We start from the raw sequence: 22,698 nt of genomic DNA on the forward strand, positions 1-22,698 counted from the left end.
GACAATACATTCGAGGTGAAACTCGTGAAAAACAGTTCTGGCCTAGGCTTCAGTTTCTGCCGTGAAGATAGCGTCTCCCCAGAACAGCCAGGTTCCAGTATAGTCAGGGTGAAAAAGCTCTTTCCGGGACAACCAGCTGCAGAGAGCGGGCAGATTGAAGTTGGAGATGTCATCCTGAAAGTCAATAGTTCTTCTCTAAAAGGATTATCTCAGCAGGTTAGTACCTTCTATCTTGGCTTGGAATCAGTCTTTCATGCATTTTTGGTTCACTCACAGATCAAGCGTGGCCTTCAGCGCAAAAAGATTGTATCCCGCTTCTCTAAGTGGTACCCTATTCGTTGCAGGCTGGTGCCAGATGTAGCTTACGAATAATATTTTGTCCTTTAGGAAGTCATCTCAGCTCTCAGAGGAACTTCCCCTGAAGTCACCCTTCTCCTCTGCAGGCCACTTCCTGGAATTTTACCAGAGATTGATCCTACGCTATTGGTAAGAATTAAAAAAGTATGCTAGGCTTTTTGTGAAACCGCTGTCATAAAGATTTCCAAATCTTTTGCATGCTGAGCCAAAAGTATAAAGGTAAAGTTTTCCCCTGTCCAGTCGTGTTTGACTCTAGAGGGCAGTGCTCATCTCTGTTTCTTAGCCGAGGGGGCCAGTGTTGTCCAAAGACATTTCCATAGTCACGTGGCCAGCATGATTAATAGGCCAAGGTGCACAGAACTTGTTCCCACTGAAGTGATATTTATTTATCTACTCGCATTTGCATGCTTTTGAACTGCTAAGTGGGCAGGAGCTGGGACAAGGAGCTGGAGCTTACCCTGCCAAGCAATGCTTGGGTCTCGAACCCAGGGTGTCAGCTTTGCAGCTGACAAACTCGGGTCTTTAATCGCTGAGCCATCATGCCGATTCCCAAAAGTATATTTTAGCTAATATGATATCAGAGACAAGAGATAATATATCCTGCTGCATAGGTGGTTACCATCAATAATGGGTTTAGTCATAAAGTAAACAAACTATAGCTTAGGGCAGGGGTAGGCAACCTTGGCTCTTTTATGACTTGTGGACTTCAACTCCCAGAATTCAGCCCTATGCTAGCTCAGGAATTCTGGGAGTTGAAGTCCATGAGTCATAAAGGAGCCAAGGTTGCCTACTCCTGGCTTAGGGTTTCACAAAATTTCATATTTTTGAGAATTGTATGTGGCTTTTATGTGTGCTGTAATTTTTAAAAAATCTTGTTTTGCACATTTTTATGTGTACTGTAGTTTTTAAAATAACTTTGTACGCATTAAAGGGGTTATATATGTTTCAATGTTTGGTGGCATCCCAAGGGCCTGTTTTGGTACCCACTTTTGTGAGACCTTTTGGTATTAACTTTTTAACAAGAGATCTCTCAGTTTTACAAGCAGTCCTTGACTGAATAACTATAACTGAGCCTGGAATTACAGTAGTAAGTCATGGCAGTCATTTACATCAGGGGACCCCAACTCCCAGTCTGTGGACCGGCACCAGGCTGAGGCATGCCAGAAACCAGGCCGTGCAAACAAGCGAAGACCCATCCACGGGAGGCAGGCAGCATGAGAAACAATGGACTGTTTTTTCTGGTCCGCAGAAAAAAACTCTCCAGGGAACCGACCCCTGATGCCCAAAAGGTTAGGAGTGGGTGCTGATTTTATATTTCTGCATCATACTCAAAGTCTCCCTGTGCTTAGTCTGGCTGTACCCACTTACTAGGCACAGGCAACTGTTGCCAGAACAAATCTAGCAATGTGGCTTTCCTGATTTTTACAACATTTTCTGCTGTGGTCATTAAGTGAATCTCTATTGTCGTTAAGTGACTCCACAGTTGTAAGCAAACCCATTGTCCGCAAACACCGGTGTCCAGCAAAAAAAGTATATATCATAAATTGTGATCATGTGACTGTGGGATGCCATCAATGGACATAAATGCAGGCTGGTTGCCGAGTGCCCAAAATGTGATCACTCGACTGCAGGGGGAATGTGTGAACATCATAACTTTGAATCTGAGTCGTAAAGACGTTTTTGGGGGCGGGGTGTTGTCCTTTTGTCAAACAATTATTTTCTTCTGCTTATTCTAGACACCCATCCATTCCCCACCACAAATATTTCCCAAAGTGGTCAAAGGAAACCTACCGCCCCCTAATGGAGAACAAGATGATAGTTCTGATGAAAACGAAGCCATTGACCAGAACAAGGTCAGGTCTCCTTCTCGGAGAGACAGCTACAGCGACAGCAGTGGGAGCGGAGGGGAGGAAATCATCACAAATGCAGCCAGCCCAAAGTGGAATTCTGCTTTGTATCAGACCCCAAGCAAGTCAGCAGCTCAAACACCTAGTCCTTATGAGACATCCAGCAAGCAAAGGGAAGCAGTCCACACAGCATTTTGCCCCCCTCTTGAATCATCTAGGAAGCAAGACATGGAGAACAGGCATGTTACATTGGTTGACTTTATAGCATATAGTCTTGCTTGTGTTTCATTTGTTCAGGTGTGTGATTCTGAGCCCTGTTTACTGACATCTTCTTTGTCCATTTATCAAAATAGTGAATTTTGATTGAATTTTTGCATCAGCAGGGATGATTGTTAATAGCAAAATGTTCCTAGCCATTGTCTAATACACTTTTGTTCCAGCTCATTTCTGATAATACAAATGCAATGAGCTAAGAGAAAAGTTTTTGGGCTAAATAATCAGAGATAGAATGGACAATTGCTCTCACCACACTTGTGTGGAAAATTATGCCCTCTTTCTCCCATATAGAGGTAATCGGGGTGGGTTAACTGGGATGAAGTGTCCTGAAAGCCTTATTTCAAAGCTGAAAATTTAATACAATTACTACATTCAATTCATCCCATACCTCTGCAGCTGGCAACTGTATCAGCTCCTGTCAGTGACTTTGGAAATAATCTTCCCCTCCTTTTTTTTTTTGTCTTGTAGCAACCCTCCATCACCTCTGCTAATGGAATTGTCACCAATATCAAACCAAAGAACCATCGCACTTAATTTTACAGAGGAAAAACTCAACTCTTCTCTCTCTGACTTTACATCTCCACAAGGCAGACTGGCGCCATTTTTCAGCCAGCTTGAAAAACACGCAGATGAATATGAACCAGTAATTCCCTACTTTTTTTTCTGATTGTTGATTGTGGGTATGGGTGTGGGTAAATTGCACAATGTGACAAAACACAAGTTACTTAGCTACTGCTAAGAAGCTGACTAGAGGAGTCTGGGAGTTGAAATTCGTACATCTTAAATTGGCCAAGATTGAGAAACACTGGTTTGGCCAACGGCCATGAAATTCCAAGGTAGTTCTCCATCCAGTTGTTAACCATGCCAACCTTGCTTTGTTTCTAAGATCAGTCTGGTTTCACTATGAATGAGATATTCCCAATGAGCTTTCTTTTTGCCAGTAGTAATTTGAAACAGGGGAGGAAAGAATTCTGTAGCCTTGTAATAAGAACATTTAACTCTTTTATATGGACAAAAGTCAAAGAGAAACTTGATAGAATGAATAGAAAAGGGAACAGAATGAAAGGTCAGAAGCTAAATTTTTGAAGATGGAAACGGAAAGTTTCATTCACCTTTAATCCTCAAAGACGTCGGCGTAGATCTTTTTGATTCGAAGAAAATCTGTTTTTTCAAGCAGAAAATTGAAGCTTGATGTCTCCAACCACACTGATGAATTGGTCCCTGGGAAAGTACCCCAACCTCCTGATTTGCATACTTACAAATAAGTACGCTTTGCGCTGTTTTCCCCTTCCCTGCAGAAAGCTGCTGATGGTGTATGAAGATGGAAGGCTCTAAATGTGTACAAAAACACAAGGGGAAAAAAAGAAAAAGGATATCAGAAACAAAACAATAATAGTAAATATTAAAAGGTAGAAAAAAAAAAGAAATGAATAAAATCCATTCTGTCAGGGAGACAGAGTTATGTGATGATGCTGGTAAAGCGAAGCTAAAAGTCAGTGTGGTTTGTAAAGTGGACTAGGACTAAGCCCAGCTGAATTTCCCACCTCATTGCATAGTATTGAATTATGCATCACTCCTTAGTTCAGACAGATCCAATTGCTGGGTGGATAAGTTGCACAACAGAGAAGGTCTGTTCGCTGACTTGAGTCTTGAAAAGATGGCAAGGTATAAAGTCACTCCTTAAAAGTAAACCGCTGTGCTGCATGAAGACTGTCAGTGTTCACGAGCAATAGGTTAAGCTGCAAATGTTTATTATGGGATCAAGATATCCATCCAGAAAGATAGTTGCCTACTGCATCTCTGCTATTTATTATTCTGCCTTATCAGTCCTTCTCAATTTATTTGTTTGTGGTCACAGACCAAAGTACAAATACAACAAAAGAAAAACCTGGAAAAAGTAAAATCATAGACAATTGGACATCAGAAGCCTTGGCTGAGGGGAATTACAACATTCTCCTCTAATAGTTACAGCTCTTAGAAAAAATTTACAGACCTGAGAAGTAATATATGAGGAGTCATCCCCTAAACAATATAAGACCAAATTACTAGCATTGGGACCAGAAGGAGAGACAGTAATTTAGTTCTGCCTGCGTTATACATAGGGCAGTATAAAAAGACATGCTCCACAGTTTCAACCTCAGCCCTATCACAGGGACATAATCGCTCGCTAATCGGCAGCCCTATCAGTCCTTCTGGTGTAATACCAGGCCTATATAATTCACCTTAAGTCATTGAGGACTGAACAACTTCAACAAGTATCACAAGGATCCTTAAAATGGAATTGTTTTGACAGTACAAATGAAGCATGCCTTCAGTTTTAATTTTAAAAGCTGTTCTTCGTGGACTGAGAGATGCCTGGAGGGCATAACAACAGCCCACAGTGATGCTGAAGCAGCAGATTCTGTAGAATATCTCTCAGAAGTAACTTGAAGGACATGGTAGGTCTTTCAAGTTGGTATTGATGTGGAAGGTCATAATCAACATAGAAGATCCATGAGTAGCTTCCAGGTGCAATGTAGGACACCCATCATTGATTTTCCCATGTTTTATTTTTACTTACTGGAGAAAGAGAACCATAGGAATTTCTTTTCTTGCTATTAATATACTACTAAATGGAAGTCTCAAAGATGCTTTTTCAAAAGGCAACTGGATATTGTTTTTCCTTAAAGACGTTTCGCTTCTCATCCAAGAAGCTTCTTGGATGAGAAGCGAAATGTCTACAAGGAAAAACAAAGTCTAGTTGCCTTTTGAAAAAGCACCTTTGGGACAACCGTGACCTGAATGACTGAGAATCTTCATAGATTCTGAATGGAAGGAGTTTGTGTTTTTTGTATAAGTTAAATTACCTTTACTCTATTGAAAAAGCACAAAGAAAAAAGCTATTATGCACCTAAGAGAAAGTTTGGGAAGGGTGATTTAAATCAATGATGTTTTTGACTCTGCCTGCATCTATATTTTCTACTACTCTGGTCAGATTTAGAATCTCCCTGTAGACCTGCCTTTAGATAAGCACCAGAAATATTTTTGGATCTGAACCTCCCATCTTATTTATCTTTTCCATTTTATATTTTTGAACAGTCTGGAAGAAAATAACTATGCATAAGCTGTTTTTCCTATAGCCATGTACAGATTTTATGTAAACCACCTGTGCAGATATTGACTAAGCTATATTATCTCCTCTTTTATGTTTTTCTGCTAGATGCACGTTAGATGCTAGATGCGTACTGTGCCATTGTGCTTTTGACTCTGGTATATAATAAAAGTCTCTTGCTCTTTAGGAAGTGGAACTCCATGTAGTTCTAACTAAATCTGAGAAAGGTAGCCTTGGCTTCACAGTGACAAAAGGCAGTGACAATACCGGCTGTTACATCCATGATGTAGTACAAGATCCTGCCAAAAGCGATGGACGGTTGCGACCTGGAGATCGTCTAATCAAAGTGAGGACCATTTTCAAATCTAAAAAAAAAATGAGCTGTACAAGAGAAAGGAATTTGGAGGGAACAGAGGTGGGATCTGAACTGCTACCAGAGCTTGTTAGGTTATGCAAATATGGATTATGCAAATATCTTGGACAACACTAGCTCAAAATTGTTGTTTGATAGCCTTTTTCTTAAGTGCACATCTGTTTGAGAACTATTTGAATGGTTCTTTGCAATGGCTTTAATGGTGGTGATTATTATTGTTTATTAAGCTAGTATCCTATCAACCTTCCCCCCCTTCCACTCAATCATACCGAATTCTCAGAGACTGCCTGGACAAGTTACTGCAGTTTTTTGGGAAAAGTTTTTCAGAAGTGGTTTGCCATTGCCTCCTTACTGGGGTTTAGAGAAAGTGTCTGGCCCAAGGTCACCAGGCTGGCTTCGTGCCTCAGGCAGAAGTAGAATTCATGATTTCCCAGTTTCTAGCCTGTCCCGTAACCTCTTCACAAAACTAGTTCTCTATATAATTAGAACCTTGTATTAAAAGACACAATAGGTATCTTTAATACTGTGAACTGTTTGATGAATGCTGCTTAGTTTCAGGTGGTTTTTTTTCTCCATTATTCATTTGTGTTTTCTTCTTTATTAGTTAATCATTTTTATAGTTTACAAATATCTATTGACTTCTTTGAGTCAATAGGTATGTAAGCCCGAAATCCTCCCACCCACCCACCCCTCTCTTTTTCTCTCACTCTCACTCTCTCTGACATTTACCTCTGCAGGTTAACGAGATAGATGTTACTAACATGAGCCACACAGATGCAGTCAGTTTTCTCCGAGCTGCTCCGAAGATGGTCGTGTTGGTGCTTGGACGTGTTCTGGAACAACCCAAGATCCCCATATTTCCTCATCTGTTGCCTGACATTAGCCTTATATGCTCTCAAGAAGAACTAGGTAATCCCACATTTTATGATGCTGCCTTTGGGAGCTCCCCTTTTTGTTTTTGAGTTCTGCCTTTGCAACTGTATTCTTCTCCCTTTTTTTCCCAGGTATTTCCCTTGCAGGAGGTCATGATAGTCTTTATCAGGTGTTATATATCAGTGACATCAGTCCCAAATCTGCTGCAGCCACGGAGGGAACACTCCACATTCTGGATGTCATCCATTATATTAATGGGATCAGCAGCCAGGGAATGACCTTGAAAGAAGCCAAGAGGGCGTTGGAAATAGCTCTTCCAAATGTGATCCTGAAAGCAACAAGGTACTCGCTGCAAGGCTAACCAGTGCAGTTGGGCTGATTTCAGTTTTGCCTTTATTCCAGGACATGACCAATGGCCTGATTTACAGATCATACTAAGTGAGGTTTGTTCATTTGCTAAGACGTGTTGGGCACTTTGCAACCCTGTGGAACACTGCATGACAGGCTCTGCTGTCCTCCACTGTCTCCCACAGTCTGGCCAAACTCATGTTCACTGCTAAATGTCTCTGGAGATTTTCTCAGTCATCCAGGTCCTGATTGTCTCAAAGGTCCCAATATTGTAAAAATGAAAAGTTACCAACTGAAGAAGTATTAATCAAGAAAATATTGGATTGTGCAGAAATGGATAGATTAACTTTCGAGATTAGAGAGAACATTCAGTTTACTATAGAACTTGGAATAAATTCTATCAGTGGCTAGATAAGCGAGTTAGAGAGAAAGGAATATGATATGCAATTTTGAATTTATTTGAGTAAGAAAAATACCACACATTGAAAACTTAGTATTGTTTATGATAATCTATTATACCTATCATTGTTATTAATTATTAGCTTTATTACTTTTATTTACATATATTTACCCAGACAATATGCTGTTTGCCAAATATTGAATGTTATTGGGGGAAAACCCAACCCTCACCCCCAATCTCTTCTGTACCCTATCCCAAATTCCCATCCCCTTATCCCCCTCTTTAACCCTATAAAAACTAATATTTTTTTTTCCAATGATTGTCTCAAAAGTGCTTTTTCAAAAGGCAACTGGACTTTGTTTTTTTCTTGAGGAAGTTGTTTTGCTCCTCATCCAAGAAGCTTCTTCAGTTCTGACTGAACTGAAGAAGCCTTTTGCATGAGAAGCAAAACGTCTTCCTCAGAAAAAAAAATAGTCTGGTTGCCTTTTGAAAAAGCACCTTTGAGTCATGTTCACTTTGTTGATGACCCTATCGAACCATCTCATCCTCTGCCATCCCCTTCTCCTTTTGCTTTCAATTTTCCCCAACATCAGGGTCTTTTCCAATGAGTCCTCTCTTTGCTTAGACATGATTTATTGAATAATCCACACTCTGCTGGCATCATTTATTACACTAAATAATAGAATATGATTAATTGTCTTCCATCCAAGACAAGATCCAATTTGCTTATCATCAAAAAATTATTTGGGTCCTTTAAAAGAACAGATCCTGAAGCTAAAACTCAAATACTTTGGCCTAATGAGAAAGAAGGACTCACTGGAGAAGAGCCTCATGCTGGGAAAGATTAAGGGCAAGAGAAGAAGGGGACGACAGAGAATGAGATGGCTGGATGGAGTCACTGAAGCAGTAGGCGTGAGCTTAAATGGACTCCAGAAGATGGTAGAGGACAGGAAGGCCTGGAGGAACGTTGTCCATAGGGTCGCGATGGGTCGGACACGACTTCGCAACTAACAACAACAACATTTCTGATCAATGTCTGCTCATGGAAATCAGTGGTGCTTACATTATATTTCTAGTAATTAATGACATTTTAAATATGAACTAGATAAAATTCAATCTGTTGTTCTAAACATTTTTAAACCTCTGATGGTTTAGCCTTGAGACTTGGAAGTGACCAGATAAAACTCTGTAAGGCTGGCAAGGTTAAGAAACAACAACTACTTGAATTATTGGAAAGATTTTTACTCCTAGTAGAGTAATGTAGCTGAATCTTGAAAGCCTATTAAAGTAATTCTCCCCCATGTGTAATTAAGGCAGAGTTACTCCAAATCTCTTTCTCATGTTCCCCTGCTCCTGAATCTCTTCTCTAATGGACCTATTTCCTTCAATTAATCGCCTGTGTTCCTAAGATCTGTTAGGCATCCCATGACACTAGATTCCTTCTGACAGGATCTCTCTCTTATGAAAATTTGGTGAAACATCGCCAGTCTTAAATACATTTAGTGATGTGGGGGATAAAATCCATTTTGTATCCTAGGCACAAGCTGAATGTAAAGTTTTCTTCTGATTTCAGAGATGGCCACCCAGTGTTTCCAAAAGCTAAAGAACATGAATTCATTGGTCTGAAGTCAATCAAACAGAATGGTAAGGGCATGATTTTGAACCCATTGACCCTCTATTATGCAGAATGATATCCTAAGGATATGGATTATTTTGAAACGAATGTCACACTGAGTTTAATAGAACTGGTTTACCAATATAAATAATTACTCAAGAAATGTGTAGGATTTGAACTGAATGACAGTTTGGGGTTAGGGAGCAGATATATTTCAAATACTTGACAATGTCTGTTTGATACCTGAAGGAAATAATATAATTTCAATTGCCAGGTAGTTATATTTGTTATTACAAAATTAAAAATAATAACAAGCCAATCTTGTTTTTTCCCTCCCCTCTTTTTTAAAGGCCATTTTCAGGGAGAACATTGTAGCAAAACAGAAAAGGGACCTCATCATTGCAAAGTAAGTAATCAAGAACATTATTTATATAATTTGCACTTACAAAACATGAAGCACAATGATGAATTATAAGATTCTAAGATTATGGTCAAAAACATTTGAAAGAAGCACATTGAACACCATTAAAAGTAAAATAAGGAGACACTTTTAGGAAGCTGTGGATTATAGAGCACATTCAGGTTTATAGTTAGCCAGTTTGTTGCTTTCTATTGTGAGTAAAGAATGACTGGGTAAAATTAACTGGAAAAGAGAGAAATATTTCATTATTACAGTCAGTCAGAAGGAGATACAGGTAGTCCTTGACTTACAATCACAATTGAACCCAAAATTTCTGTTGCTAAGTGAGACATTTGTTAATGTTGTTAAGTGAATCTGGCTTTCCCATTGACTTTGCTTGTCAGAAGGTCGCAAAAGATGATCACATAACCCCGGGACACTGCGGCCGTCATAAATATGAGTCACTTGCCAAGCATCTGAATTTTGATCATGTGACTTTGGGGATTCTGCGATGTTTGTAAGTGTGAAAAACAGTCATAAGTCAAGTTTTTTCAGTGCCGTTGTACCTTCAAATGGTCACCAAACTAACTGTTGTAAGTTGAGGACTACCTGTACATGTTGTTCATCTGTGAAACTAAGAGAAAAGATGTGCATGCAAGGAAGTATGGATATAATAAGCTGCATTATCTTTTGGGTTGGAATTGAATTCATGCAGGGAAATATAAATTTAACCGTGAATAAAAAGGCTATGAATTGGGGTCATCTTGTTTTTTTTCGTAACTGTGCATGAAAGCAGAAATCTATCCATTGCTAGTCATTGCATGTTATACTTTAGTGTAGGCTGATAATACGTTTGGGGAGAAAAATATGCCATGCTCTGATTTAATGTGATCCAGAAATATAGTTATATGATATGAATGGGTAAGTGAGAACAAGACAACAAAGTACAAAAAAGTAATTAAGCTACGAATGAGAATGATCATGGAGAGCATCTGCTTTAAAAAAAAATATCGTTTTAGGATACATGGTTTAATCATAGGTTTATTTATTAGTTCATACAAATGGCAGTGCTCTGGGTGTTTATAATGAAAGATCGAGGGAATTAGTGGTGGATACAAGAGGATAAGAGGCTTGGTGTATGGATAAATCAGTTTTTGGAAATTACAAGAGTAGATCTTAGAAAAAAATGGACATAAATCTACGAAGAAATAGAGAAAAAATGTGCAGGGGGAAAAACCATAGGAAGAGAAAGTATGACTCCTGTATACAAAAGAAGATAATGAATGGAATAAATAAATGGAAAACAGACATAAAAGAGTGTGGAAGCTTCTTGGAACACAATGCAAAGAGTTATGTTGCAAAATGCCACAGGTGTATGTGTAAATTATATAAGGGAATGTCCGAAAAGAATGATTGGATGTGAAAAATCTTATATAAAAAGAATGTTGCAAAATGAAGATGGAAGATGTTATATAATGTGTAACATAGCATAGCATAACGTAACATAACATAACTTATAGAGAGTAAAAAAATAGTTGTCAAATAAGTAGTGAAAAATAAATGTACACCTTGGTAGAATGTTAGTAAAGATAGGAAAATGGACAGATAAATAGCAATAGCACTTAAGAGTTATATACCGCTTCACAGTGCTTTATAGCTCTCTCTAAGCTGTTTACAGAGTGAGCATATTGTCCCTAACACTCTGGGTCCTCATTTTACTGACCTCGGAAAGATGCTTTGCTTCTTAAAACACCCCTAAATTGGAAGCACCAACTCAGATTTTTGAATTTTCAGGATTTAAGGCACCCATTTAATGCTCAGTTCGTGCAAGTAGCTATGTCTTATTTCAGTCTCAGATGGGACTCTGAAAAGAGACGCAGCTGCTTTAAAGAGGCTTTGCATTTACAGGATTTCAAAGAAGACTCTTCCCAACTCTGGTAGTTCTTAGGATTTAATTGAGGGGTTTTTTTTAAAGCAAGCTAATGGATCTTCTGAATCCTTCTCGTAGTTTAAGCAGTTAATCCTATATGACAAGGAGTTCTTCAGTTTAAAAAAGCTTCAGTTTAAAAAAGCTTAATTCATCTCGGTTGTTCTTAGATTAATGGCGAAACAAGTAACAGTCTTCAACTGACAAGTCTAATCCAGGATCCCATCTCTAAAGAAATGCCTCCAAGTGATACCACTTTTCAAGTCTCAGATTTTCCCGAAAACAACAACCACAAAGGTAATGTCATTGGGATAAGATTGCCTTTTTTTCTAAGTCTTGCGAGTTTTCTGGAATAGCACCCAAATTAGACAGCCTGTTTGGAATAATGGTTAAGATGCTGACCTAGAAAACAGGAGGCTGCCCTGCCATATGTATGAAAGCCTCAGTGAATAGAATAGAATAGAATAGAATAGAATAGAATAGAATAGAATAGAATAGAATAGAATAGAATAGAATAGAATAGAATAGAATAGAATAGAATAGAATAGAATAGAATAGAATAGAATAGAATAGAATAGAATAGAATAGAATAGAATAGGAAAGGACCTTGGAGGTCTTCTAGTCCAGCCCCTGCTCAAGCAGGAGAACCTATACCATTTCAGCCAAGTGACTGTCCAATCTCTTCTTAAAAATCTCCAGTGATGGAGCCCCCACGATTTCTGAAGGCAAAGCTGTTCCGCTGGTTAATGGTCCTCACTGTTAGGAACTTTCTCCTTAATTCCAGGTTGCTTCTCTCTTTGGTCAGTTTCCAACCATTGTTTCTTGTCGTGCCCTCTGGTGCTTTGGAGAATAATTTGACCCCCTCTTCTTTGTGGCAGCCCCTCAGATATTGGAATATTGCTATCATGTCACCCCTATTTCTTCTTTTCTTTAGACTAGCCAAACTCAAGTCCTGCAGCCGTTCTTCGTATGTTTTTGTCTCCAGGCCTTTGATCATTTGAGTTGTTTTTCTCTGAACTTTTTCCAAGGTCTCAACATCTTTTTTGTAGTATGGTGACCAAAATTGGTTGCAGTATTCAAGGTGTGGTCTTACTAGGGTTTTATAAAGCATGACTTAGCATGATCTTGATTCTATGCCTCTGTTTATACAACCCAGGATTGTATTAGCTTTTTTGGCGGCGGCTGCACACTGCTGGCTCATAGTCAAGTGATCGTCCACTAGGACTCCATGGTCCCTCTCACAATTGCTGTTTTTCAGCCAGGTCTTGCCCAATCTGTAATTAAACCACTGATTTTTCCTGCCTAAATGTAAAACTTTGCTTTTCTCCACATTAAAACTCATTTTGTTGGATAGGGCCCATTGTTCGAGTTTGTGAAGATCTTTTTGGATCCTGAGCTTGTGTTCTGGGGTGTTGGCTATTCCTACAAGTTTGGTGTCATCTACAAATTTGATGAGTTCCCCTTTTATTCTCTCATCTAAGTCATTAGTGAAGATATTGAAGAGTACTGGCCCTAAGACGGAGCCTTGTGGTACCCTACTTCTTACTTCTCTCCATGTGGATGTAGTACCATTGAGGACTACTCACTGAATACGGTTTGTCAGTCAGCTACAGATCCATCTGATGGTGTTGTTGTCTGTCCCACCTTTTTCTAGCTTACTAAGCAGCAGGTTGTGGTCCCCTTTGTCAAATGCCTTACTGAAGTCTAAGTATACTATGTCCACAGCGTTTCACTGGTCTACTAATTTAGTCACTATCAAAGAATGAAATAAGATTGGTTTGGCATGATGTGTTTTTGACAAACCCGAGCTGGCTACTGGTTATAACTTTGTTTGCTTCTAGTTGTTCGTAGATCTGTTTTTTGATTATCTTTTCCAAGATCTTCCCAGGTATTGATGTTAGACTGATCGGTCTGTAGTTTCCTGGGTCTGGTTTTTTGTTTTTTTCCCTTTCTTGAAGATGTGACTTTGGGCCAGTCACTCTCTCTCAGACAACTCACCTCACAAGGTTGTTGTTGTGGGGAAAAAGAAGAGGAAGGAATATTATATATGTTCCCCATCTTATAAAGGCAGGATAAAAATATAATAAATAAACAAAATTGTGAGAATGATACTGTTTTTGAAGGATTCATCCTATATTAATGTATGTTTTCGCTATACATTTTTAATCATATGCATAACTGTTATATGCATTAATTTTCATATCGCAGACAGCATCAACTTGGGCATCCCCCATATGTGCAAACTTCACTCCCAGAAATCTCAGTGATGGTCATGCTCACTAAGAATTCTAGAGATAGACGTTTACTCATATCTTATGAAATGTGCAACTGGAGAGGCAGTGGGGGAGTGGGAGTTTTGGCAACACAGAGCTTTCCCAGAGAGAGGCCCAGATTAAGTGACTATCCCAAGCTGGATGGCAAAGGGGAAAAGGGGTTCAGGGTAGCTGTATCCTAGAATATCTCAGGATGTATGTAGTAGGGTATAAGGTTATGGCTTTAGTTTGACAAGATGTTGTCCATTAGGGATAAGCAAATAAAAGGATTAAACTTGACTGGATCTCGTTCTGTTGTGTTTGGGCCAGGATGATGTAATACAAAACTCATACATAGCACTTCAGAAAATAAATCCATTCCCAAGAGAGAATCACAATCAGTCTTTAACTGAAACTTTTTGTATTATCTTCGATTTCTCCCCAGCAATATTAATGTTAAAGTTTTCCTTATAGCAGAAACCCAGGATGAAGATTCTTACGATGAGGATGATCACAATCAAGTTATTCAGTACCTTTTAGATGTTGTCGACGAAGAAGCTCAGAATCTGTTAAATCGTAATAATTCTGCATCTGAGACCCATCATGCAGGTACAGCTAAGAGAACAGGCAGTTCCAAGTTGATGTGATTTTGCAAGATTAAGAGGGTGGAGCACTTATCAGATCATTAACATATAGGGAGCAGATGCTACTTCTCAGTGCTAATTTGGTTTGCAAAACTTGTTAAATTCATGGGAAGAATTTTTCTAGTATTTGTGATGAATAGAGCCAGCACTGCTTAAAGAAATCTTTGTTTTTAAGTTCTTTGTCTTGAAAGAGCTGCAACCCTTTGTCAGTTAGTCCTTCAATGACAAGTGGGAAGGTGTGGTTTAAAAACAAATCTGGAAAAACAAAAATTATATGTATTGTATGTTGGAAGTGTTCTGCACACTCTTTTTTATTCTTGAGAGAAAAAGGCTTTTTGGCAACAGTGTCCAAATTTTGAAGCACCCTTCTATTGGGAATTTAAGAAACATAAGTTTCAATAGTCATTTTAAAGTTTCTGTAGTTACTTGCCACAGGGTACTCGATAGGGGTCTTCAAACTCGGCCCTTTTATGACTCATGGACTTCAACTCCCAGAATTCCTCAGCCAGGCATGCTGGCTGAGGAATTCTGGGAGTTGAAGTCCATGAGTCATAAAAGGGCCGAGTTTGAAGACCCCTGCTTTAAGATATTTGAAGGGACTTCTGATTCAGATTTCAGTTGTTCAGTTCTGCTGCTTTGTGCCTGGAATTGCACAAAGGTCTACACATTGTCATTTTTTGTGTTGCCCTCTTGTTCTTGCACTCTTTCTTTTCTCTTTTTTATCAAAAAAACCCTTCAAAGAACAAGGGTTGCAGCTTGGAGCCCATTTTTCTGCAGCTCCTAAGCTCCCCCAGGATTGTCCTGTTGCAAATTTGGTGGCAAATTGCTGAATAATAACAAGACCGTTTCCCTGTTTGCTCAGTGGGAAACAAGAGGATTAAGTGTCTGAAACTACAGGTAGTCCTCGACTTGCAACAGTTCATTTAGTGACCATTCGAAGTTAAAACAGCACTGAAAACCAACCTCATCCCTATTTTCCCAGTTCATTTTACCAGTTCATCCCTAAGATATAGTTGGGAATGGTTACTTTTCCCAACCAGGTTCCCAGGTCTTTGTTATTGTATGACTGAAGGGTGTGCATGCATTTTTATATTTGGTGGATGAATTAAACTCAATCTGTCCTTCTATGATGGCATTTCCCCCCCCCCCTACAACGTGTTTCTCTTTCTGCAGAGACAAATGGGAAACTTTTGGAAGAGAAATCAGAGGACACAGACTGTGATGGGTCATCTTTGCCTGAAGATTTTTCAGAGGTAGTATCCATCTGATGGGATCATCGTTATTTCTATTCTTTTTTTTTTCAGACCCAATTTTTCTCTATCCAGCATTGTCCTTGTCTTTGTTTACATCCTGTCCTGCATCCTGTCCAATGTAGGGGTGAGCTAAATGATATTTGTATTTCATAATACTAGTAAAGTTGGAAGGGACCTTGGAGGTCATCTAGTCCAACCCCTTGCTCAGGCAGGAAACCCTATACCATTTCAGACAAATGGCTGTCCAGTCTCTTCTTAAAAACTTCCAGTGTTGGAGCATTCACAGCTTCTGGAGGCAGGTCGTTCCACTGGTTAATTGTTCTAACTGTCAGGAAGTTTCTCCTTAGTTCTAGGTTGCTTCTCTCTTTGGTTAGTTTCCATCCGTTGCTTCTTGTCCTGCCTTCAGGTGCTTTGGAGAATAGCTTGACTCCCTCTTCTTTATGGCAGCTCCTGAGATATTGGAACACTGCTATCATGTCACCCCTCACCCTTCTCTTCATTAGACTAAACATATCCAATTCCAGCAGCCATTCCTTATATGTTTTAGCCTCCAGACCTCTAATCATCTTTGTATTTAATGTATTTGATATTAAAAAACAGTCCTTATTTGAGTCCTATCTTACTATGCCTCATAAAACTAATGCCAAACAAAAAATAGGCATATAAATAGATAGACAGAACGATAGACACCAAAGTCTTTAATTAATCAACAACCTCACTTCTTTGTATTTCCAATGGATAAGTAACTAATCTCATCCATCACATAAATCTAAGACTACCACAGAAGTTAAAAATATGACCTATTAAAATTTGTCACATTAATTTTAACCAATGTTTGCAATAAAGCGGAAACCTAACCTTCTCCTTCCCCATGTCTCCAGTTGAAATATAACCTGTATAACCAATCATAAACTCCACTGAAACTCTAGGTAAATGCCAAAACCCAGCAAAAAAAGGTCAGAAATTGTGGTCACTTGACCTCAGCACACTGCAAACAACCGTAAATGTGATCCAGTTTCCAAGCACCCAAAATGCGATCACATGACTGCAGAGGAGGTGCAGCCATCGTAACTTTGAAAACAAGTTGGAAGTAACTTTGGGGAGGGGGTTCATCATAACGTCGAATGGTTGTTGGAAGTGAAGAACCACCTGTAGGCAAATAAACTATATATTTAAAACATTAGCAATCTTTCAGCACCATGTTAGGTTGACTGAAATTTCATTAAAAAAAACCTATTGCAGAAAGGCAGGGAAATTTTTTACAGTCTGGAAATTCCCTCTCCCTTGTTTGGTCTGTATTTGATTACATATTCTTCTAATCTGTCTTTTCCCTTAGCAGACCCAAATTAATGGATGTCAAGAACATTGCAATGGCAACAGGAAATGTGGACGGTGAGTCTTTTCCTTGTGGATATACAGAAACATTTATAATGGGTATGGTAGGTTATACCTTTTGTAATATCCAGCAAACTACAGAGATTTTAAACACAAATTATAAAAAGCTCTAAAAGAGGATGAGACAATTTTTTTTTATTATTATTTTTTGCTAACAAGATCATCAACTGAAGCCTTTTCCAAACCTAACTATAATTACCCTTTTTTTACAAGACATCATATTCATTTCAGAAAATGGTTACTATTTATTCATCTCTTCCAGCTTATGGCAAAATCTTTTATCTATACTAATCCACCAGACTCAATAGTAGACTGTTTGTCTTCACTATTACCAATATTTACTTGATGGCCATAAACCAAAACGGTATAAGCTTCTTGAAATCAATGAGGTTAAACGTACTTACCTGTCTTAGATTGTTGCCTTCTCATGATTTTTTATATATGTTAGATTAGTAATTGAGGTGATGGGTTTATTTTATTGGGCTTGAGCTAGCAGCTACAGGACTCAACTTTCTCCTGCTACTTTTAGGTTTTATTTTTGATATCCTTTCATGAAACATCCAGTAGAGTGATCTAAGAATGTAGGTGACATATACCTTTTTCAAAAAACAAAAAACCTTTTTTTATACCCAACATTCTGGTTAAGAAGATAAATCTATTACACTTCATCACCTTTGTCAGTTAAAATTATTGTTGTCTTTTGGGACAAAAATATCTATTTTTTGTTTTAGAAGAATGTATTTTCATATTTTTTTTCAGATTACCTCAGGAAGACGATGACGATATTACCTGGGGAAGTGAGGAGTTGCCAATTGAATTAATAAACCAACAGCAGTCTGTTAAAGGTAGGCAGCCATTATTGTATCCTCCAAATGGATAATTGCTAAAATCCCAGTATTTGTCATATTTTAATGTCAGTCATAGCTGGAAACAGTAATATTGATTGTTGTAGGGTTTTCCAAAGGATAAATTTAGTCTCCATCTACTGTAAAATTCTTAGGCTCAATTCTTTCCATATTCATGAATTATCTAAAACTATCTAGAACTATCTATCTAGAAAGCTACCTTAAACTGTTACATGTGTGCTCCCAAGTTCAGTTTGTGGACATTCACTCACACAACCCTGGAAAAGACCCACACTCAAATCACCTTCAACTGAACACTGAGGTACAAATTGTTCTTTAAAATACACAGAGACCCAGGGAATTTAAAATAACAGCAAAACTTTACTGGTGATAATGTACATATATGTCTGCTCTTTCAAACACATGCACACAAACACATACTTACCCTTCTCAAGTAGGCTGGCAGGAATAGCCAGAGAGTCGGAAGTTGCCAGGTCTGGATCCAAAGACAACTCAAAGAATGGGTGGGTTTTAGGACCCTTTTATCCCCTCAAATCCTTGCTTTCTTGATTCACAAGACTGGCAGTTACTGTTGCCTTGTTGATTTGCACCTCTGGTAGCTGTTGATGGGATTTGAGGAGAGGTTTCCCATGTGCTCAGCCCCCAATTTTTGTGTGTGGTTTAGGCGACATTTTTCCTTTGTTCCTTAACTACTTAATTTCTTCTTATCTAACTCCTGAACGGATCCTTTAGCCAAGATTCCTGGCTTTTGTCTGCCTTGCTTACATGCTTGCTTCATGTTTAGGTATGGCAACTTCAGCCTAGTCTTACAAAACCAACTGTTGAAATCTTCAAACGTGTACAACTCTGTCCAAGTGAAGGAGTCACACTCCAAAAGATCAGCCGGATCAGGACAAAGAATTATGAAATGAAACAAATTTAATTGGATTTGATGTACATTTAAATGTCATCAATATCTCCAATCACTCTCCAACCATGTGATCACTTTCCTATTGTTCATGTTAAAAATTATAATTTGTTGACAATTTGAAAATATCTGAGGACCCCCCGCCCCCCAAGTTATGACTTACCTGCAGCACCAATGTTTGGGCCAGTGGACTCTTCCCAGCTCATTTCTTGACCGTGCAATGTATTGAGGCAAGAAAGATCTACTTGTCAAGCTTGTGGTTCTCATGTGTCTTGAAAAGGTTGCTTATAACCAATGTGTCACCTGAGGCAAAACTTGAGGCTAGGTTCCCACTTCCTAGGTTCCCACTGTCAATGAGAGGCAGACAATTGCTGAAAGCTGAGACGTTTTAGAACCATCCTGTTGCTACTAAATAGTATTTTTCTGGGCATAAACTGAATAGGGCTGGAAAAATTATGGATGACTGTGTTCACTCTTTGCCATTTTATGGTTATCTGATTTGTGCAGCTAAAAGCTGATAGCTCTAATTGCCATAAGAGAAATGTTCCATTATTTGGGGGTAAATCTCCTAAAATGGTGGCCAGAAAGGGGAGATTTGCTTACAATATTCACAACAAAGCTGTCAAAATCAATTAGTTGGTGATAAAATGCCCATTTGTCTAATGAAGAGTTTTCTGTATCTCCTGCTTCCATCTAGTGGTTTGCCAAATGCTGGCAGCTCAGATGTGGTACCTCTACATTTACCAGAAGGCAAACTAATTAGATTAGTTCTTCATTAAATTGGCCAACTACGTCCTTTCAATTTATGGACGTAATTAAGGGGTTTTATTGTGAAAAAGAGAGGAGAATTGTGATCGATCAGTTGTGAAAAGAAACAAGTATGAAATAAGTATGTAAGTATGAAATAGGTTTTTGGGTGTTGTCGTAAATTGAATGAAAATCCAAGTGTTGTTGTAAGGGGTTAAGCATTGAATGTGAAGGTTTAATGCTTAGGAGTTGTTTACCACTTGGGTTATTTATGGGAGTCTTTATGAAGGCTGTCATCCTAGTGTGTTTTAATCAGCCACTGACAGCCTGCAAACTACATTGCATGGTCAACCTTGTTGCTATAGTTCATAAGTTAGCAACATTGTAAGGGATTTTTATGTGGGTTTTTATCGACACCAATACATCTATCTACTTTCTGTTCCAGACTGCCCATTAATCACCAATGAAGAACTTGCTGGTCTTCCAGTAGTCCAAATTTTTCCTTTAGGCAACTATACAGGCTCCAAATTACAGTCAACTATTCAGAAGTTACGAGGCGTGTTGGAACAAGGGGTCCCATCTAAGGAGATTGAAGTGAGTGGAACTTCTGTAAAGCCAACCCCCAAAACAGGAATAAATACTCTGTTCTCTGTTGTGATGGCAAAATAATACTTTTATCATCCCCTTTGCTTCAAAAGGGATCCTGAGGATATTTACAATTAATGCTTTTTTTTCTTACTACACATTACAATTAATGCTTCTTTTCTCTTCATACAGGTAGTCCTCGACTGTAATTCAGCTCATAATTTTGGTAATAAATCCTGATGGTCATAAAAGGAAGTCACCATGTGACCACACTCAGTTTTATGATCTTTTTTGTGGTGATTGTAAAGTGAACACCATAGTTGTTCAGCAAACCCATTTTCTGTTATGGGGTAGTTTTTACCAGAAACCAAAAGTAAATGACACTTTCCAGCAAAACAAAAAGTAAATTATGGTTGTGTGACTGCAGGGCGCCACAAAAAGCCATAAATGTAGGCTAGGTGCCAAGTATCCAAAATATGGTCAAATGATTATAAGAGGCACCCAGATGTTAGAACTTCAAATTTGGGCCATAAATCCCATTTTGGGGATCCATGATCATTACTTTGGAAGGTTGCTGAGGATCCAGTCATAAGTCAAGGTCTACCTGTAGAAGGGTATATCTGTAGCTCAAATTTGATGATGATGAAGATGGCTAGCTGGGTAATAGAACATCTATAAGCAAACCACAAAGAGAACTCCAATATTTTCTTTTGCTTTCTCTCCTTTGTTCATCTGAATCTGTGCTAAGAAAATTTGCATGCATGTTTAAATCTAATTTCCCCCCATTGTCAAATTCTTTACAACTTCATTTTAAAAGTACAGGGAGTTCTTGACTTACGTCTATTTGTTTAGTAACCATTAGAAGTTACAACAGCACTGAAAAAAGTGACGGATGTTTTTCGCACGTACAACTGTTGCAACATCATAACATCATGTGATCAAAATTTGGATGCTTGACAATTGGTCCATATACCGGTATATGATGGTTGCTATGTCCAAGGGTCATGTGATCCCTTTGGACAAGAAAAGTCAATGGGGAAGCCAGATTCACTTAATAACCATGTTACTGAACAATTGCACTTAACCACTGTGGCAAGAAAGGTCATAAAATGGAACCAGAAAATTTGGGTTCATTTGTGGTCTTAAGTCAAGGACTACCTGTAATTTGGTGCCAATAGTAACCCAAAATCCCATGAATATCAGTTTGGCCAGGGATCTATTGGGCACCAAACAAGATGTTCATAGGTACCAGGGTTCTTGTAGGAATAAGATTACCTGGCTCTGTTGTGGTTCACATGACACTAGAGAAATAAGAACATGGTTGAAGTTATTCAGTCATTTTATAAAATATCAATTGTTTTCTATATTTGCTACTCCACTAAATGACCATGTTTAATTGGCATCATTGTTTCCATGGTTCTTTGTCATTTATACCTTGCTTAATTATTTAATTGCAAGCTCTATTCAGGAGAGTACTAATCTAAAGCTCTAATTGAATAATCAAATTGTTGATTTTCAAACTATTAAACTAAACCTTATCTCATACTTCAAACTGTTGATCTGGGTGATATAGACCATGTTTAATGTAATATATTCTTCTTTAAAGGCAAAAGAAGAGTTAAACAATTTTACATCCATTTAAGAACACTTTGTCATTACAGAATCTTCATGATTTAAAGCCTTTGGATCAATGTTTGGTAGGCCAAATGAAGGAAAACAGAAAGAAGAATAGATATAAGAACATACTGCCTTGTAAGTCTTCATTTCCAAAATCCTGTTTATTATTTATCTTTTTAATACTTGTAGTCATTAATTAAAAGGGACGCGGTGGCTCAGTGGGTTAGGACGCTGAGCTTGTCGATCAGAAGGTCGGCAGTTTGGCGGGTCGAATCCCAAGTGCCGCATAGCAGAGTGAGCTCCTGTTACTCGTCCCAGCTTCTGCCAACCTAGCAGTTCGAAAGCACGTAAAAATACAAGTAGAAAAATAGGGACCACTCCGGTGGGAAGGTAACAGCATTCCGTGCACCTTTGGCGTCTAGTCATGCCAGCCACATGACCACGGAGACGTCCTCGGACAAGCGCTGGTTCTTCGGCTTTGAAACGGAGATGAGCACTGGCCCCTAGAGTCGGAAACGACTAGCACGCATGTGCGGGGAAACCTTTACCTAGTCATTAATTATTGCCTTTGTAACAGCAACAAATGGAACATTTAGGTCAGAAAACTACCTCTAGAAGCGTGGCAGTGTTTTCTTAGAAAATTAAACATTTTTTTTAAAAAAACAGCTTGTTGCACAAGTCATAATGCTAATTCTTTGGTTTAGCATAATAGTGTCATATTGTTGGAGTGGGCACACAGGAGGAATAATTCAGCAGGAATTATGTCCTAGGGAAAAATAATTTAGCTGTCAGTGATACTGTTCATAACTACAAACTCTACGTCCAGTTTTATTTCATCTATTCCTTAATTGCACATGTTATGTGAAAGCAAGTTTAAGATGCCCCACAGTCCGTGTGTGTGTGTGTGTGTGTATGCACACACATG

General features: G+C 38.6%; 1 protein-coding gene across 1 annotated transcript in view; it reads left to right on the forward strand.

Annotated features, from left to right (window-relative positions):
* Positions 1-22,698, forward strand: part of PTPN13 (protein tyrosine phosphatase non-receptor type 13) — a gene marked incomplete at its 5' end in the record, with an annotated part of 123,045 nt that overhangs the window by 92,919 nt on the left and 7,428 nt on the right. The window contains 16 exons of the mRNA XM_081332275.1: positions 2-216; positions 388-486; positions 2,094-2,443; positions 2,949-3,123; positions 5,759-5,917; positions 6,682-6,853; positions 6,949-7,159; positions 9,139-9,209; positions 9,531-9,586; positions 11,678-11,804; positions 14,234-14,368; positions 15,577-15,656; positions 16,993-17,048; positions 17,811-17,896; positions 20,017-20,165; positions 21,818-21,908. Coding sequence (XP_081188401.1) covers positions 2-216; positions 388-486; positions 2,094-2,443; positions 2,949-3,123; positions 5,759-5,917; positions 6,682-6,853; positions 6,949-7,159; positions 9,139-9,209; positions 9,531-9,586; positions 11,678-11,804; positions 14,234-14,368; positions 15,577-15,656; positions 16,993-17,048; positions 17,811-17,896; positions 20,017-20,165; positions 21,818-21,908 — 2,232 coding nt within the window. The remainder of the gene's footprint in view (position 1; positions 217-387; positions 487-2,093; positions 2,444-2,948; positions 3,124-5,758; positions 5,918-6,681; positions 6,854-6,948; positions 7,160-9,138; positions 9,210-9,530; positions 9,587-11,677; positions 11,805-14,233; positions 14,369-15,576; positions 15,657-16,992; positions 17,049-17,810; positions 17,897-20,016; positions 20,166-21,817; positions 21,909-22,698) is intronic.

This window comes from Vipera berus (assembly GCF_964194415.1).
Source record: "Vipera berus genome assembly, chromosome: 7".
NCBI lineage: Eukaryota > Metazoa > Chordata > Lepidosauria > Squamata > Viperidae > Vipera > Vipera berus.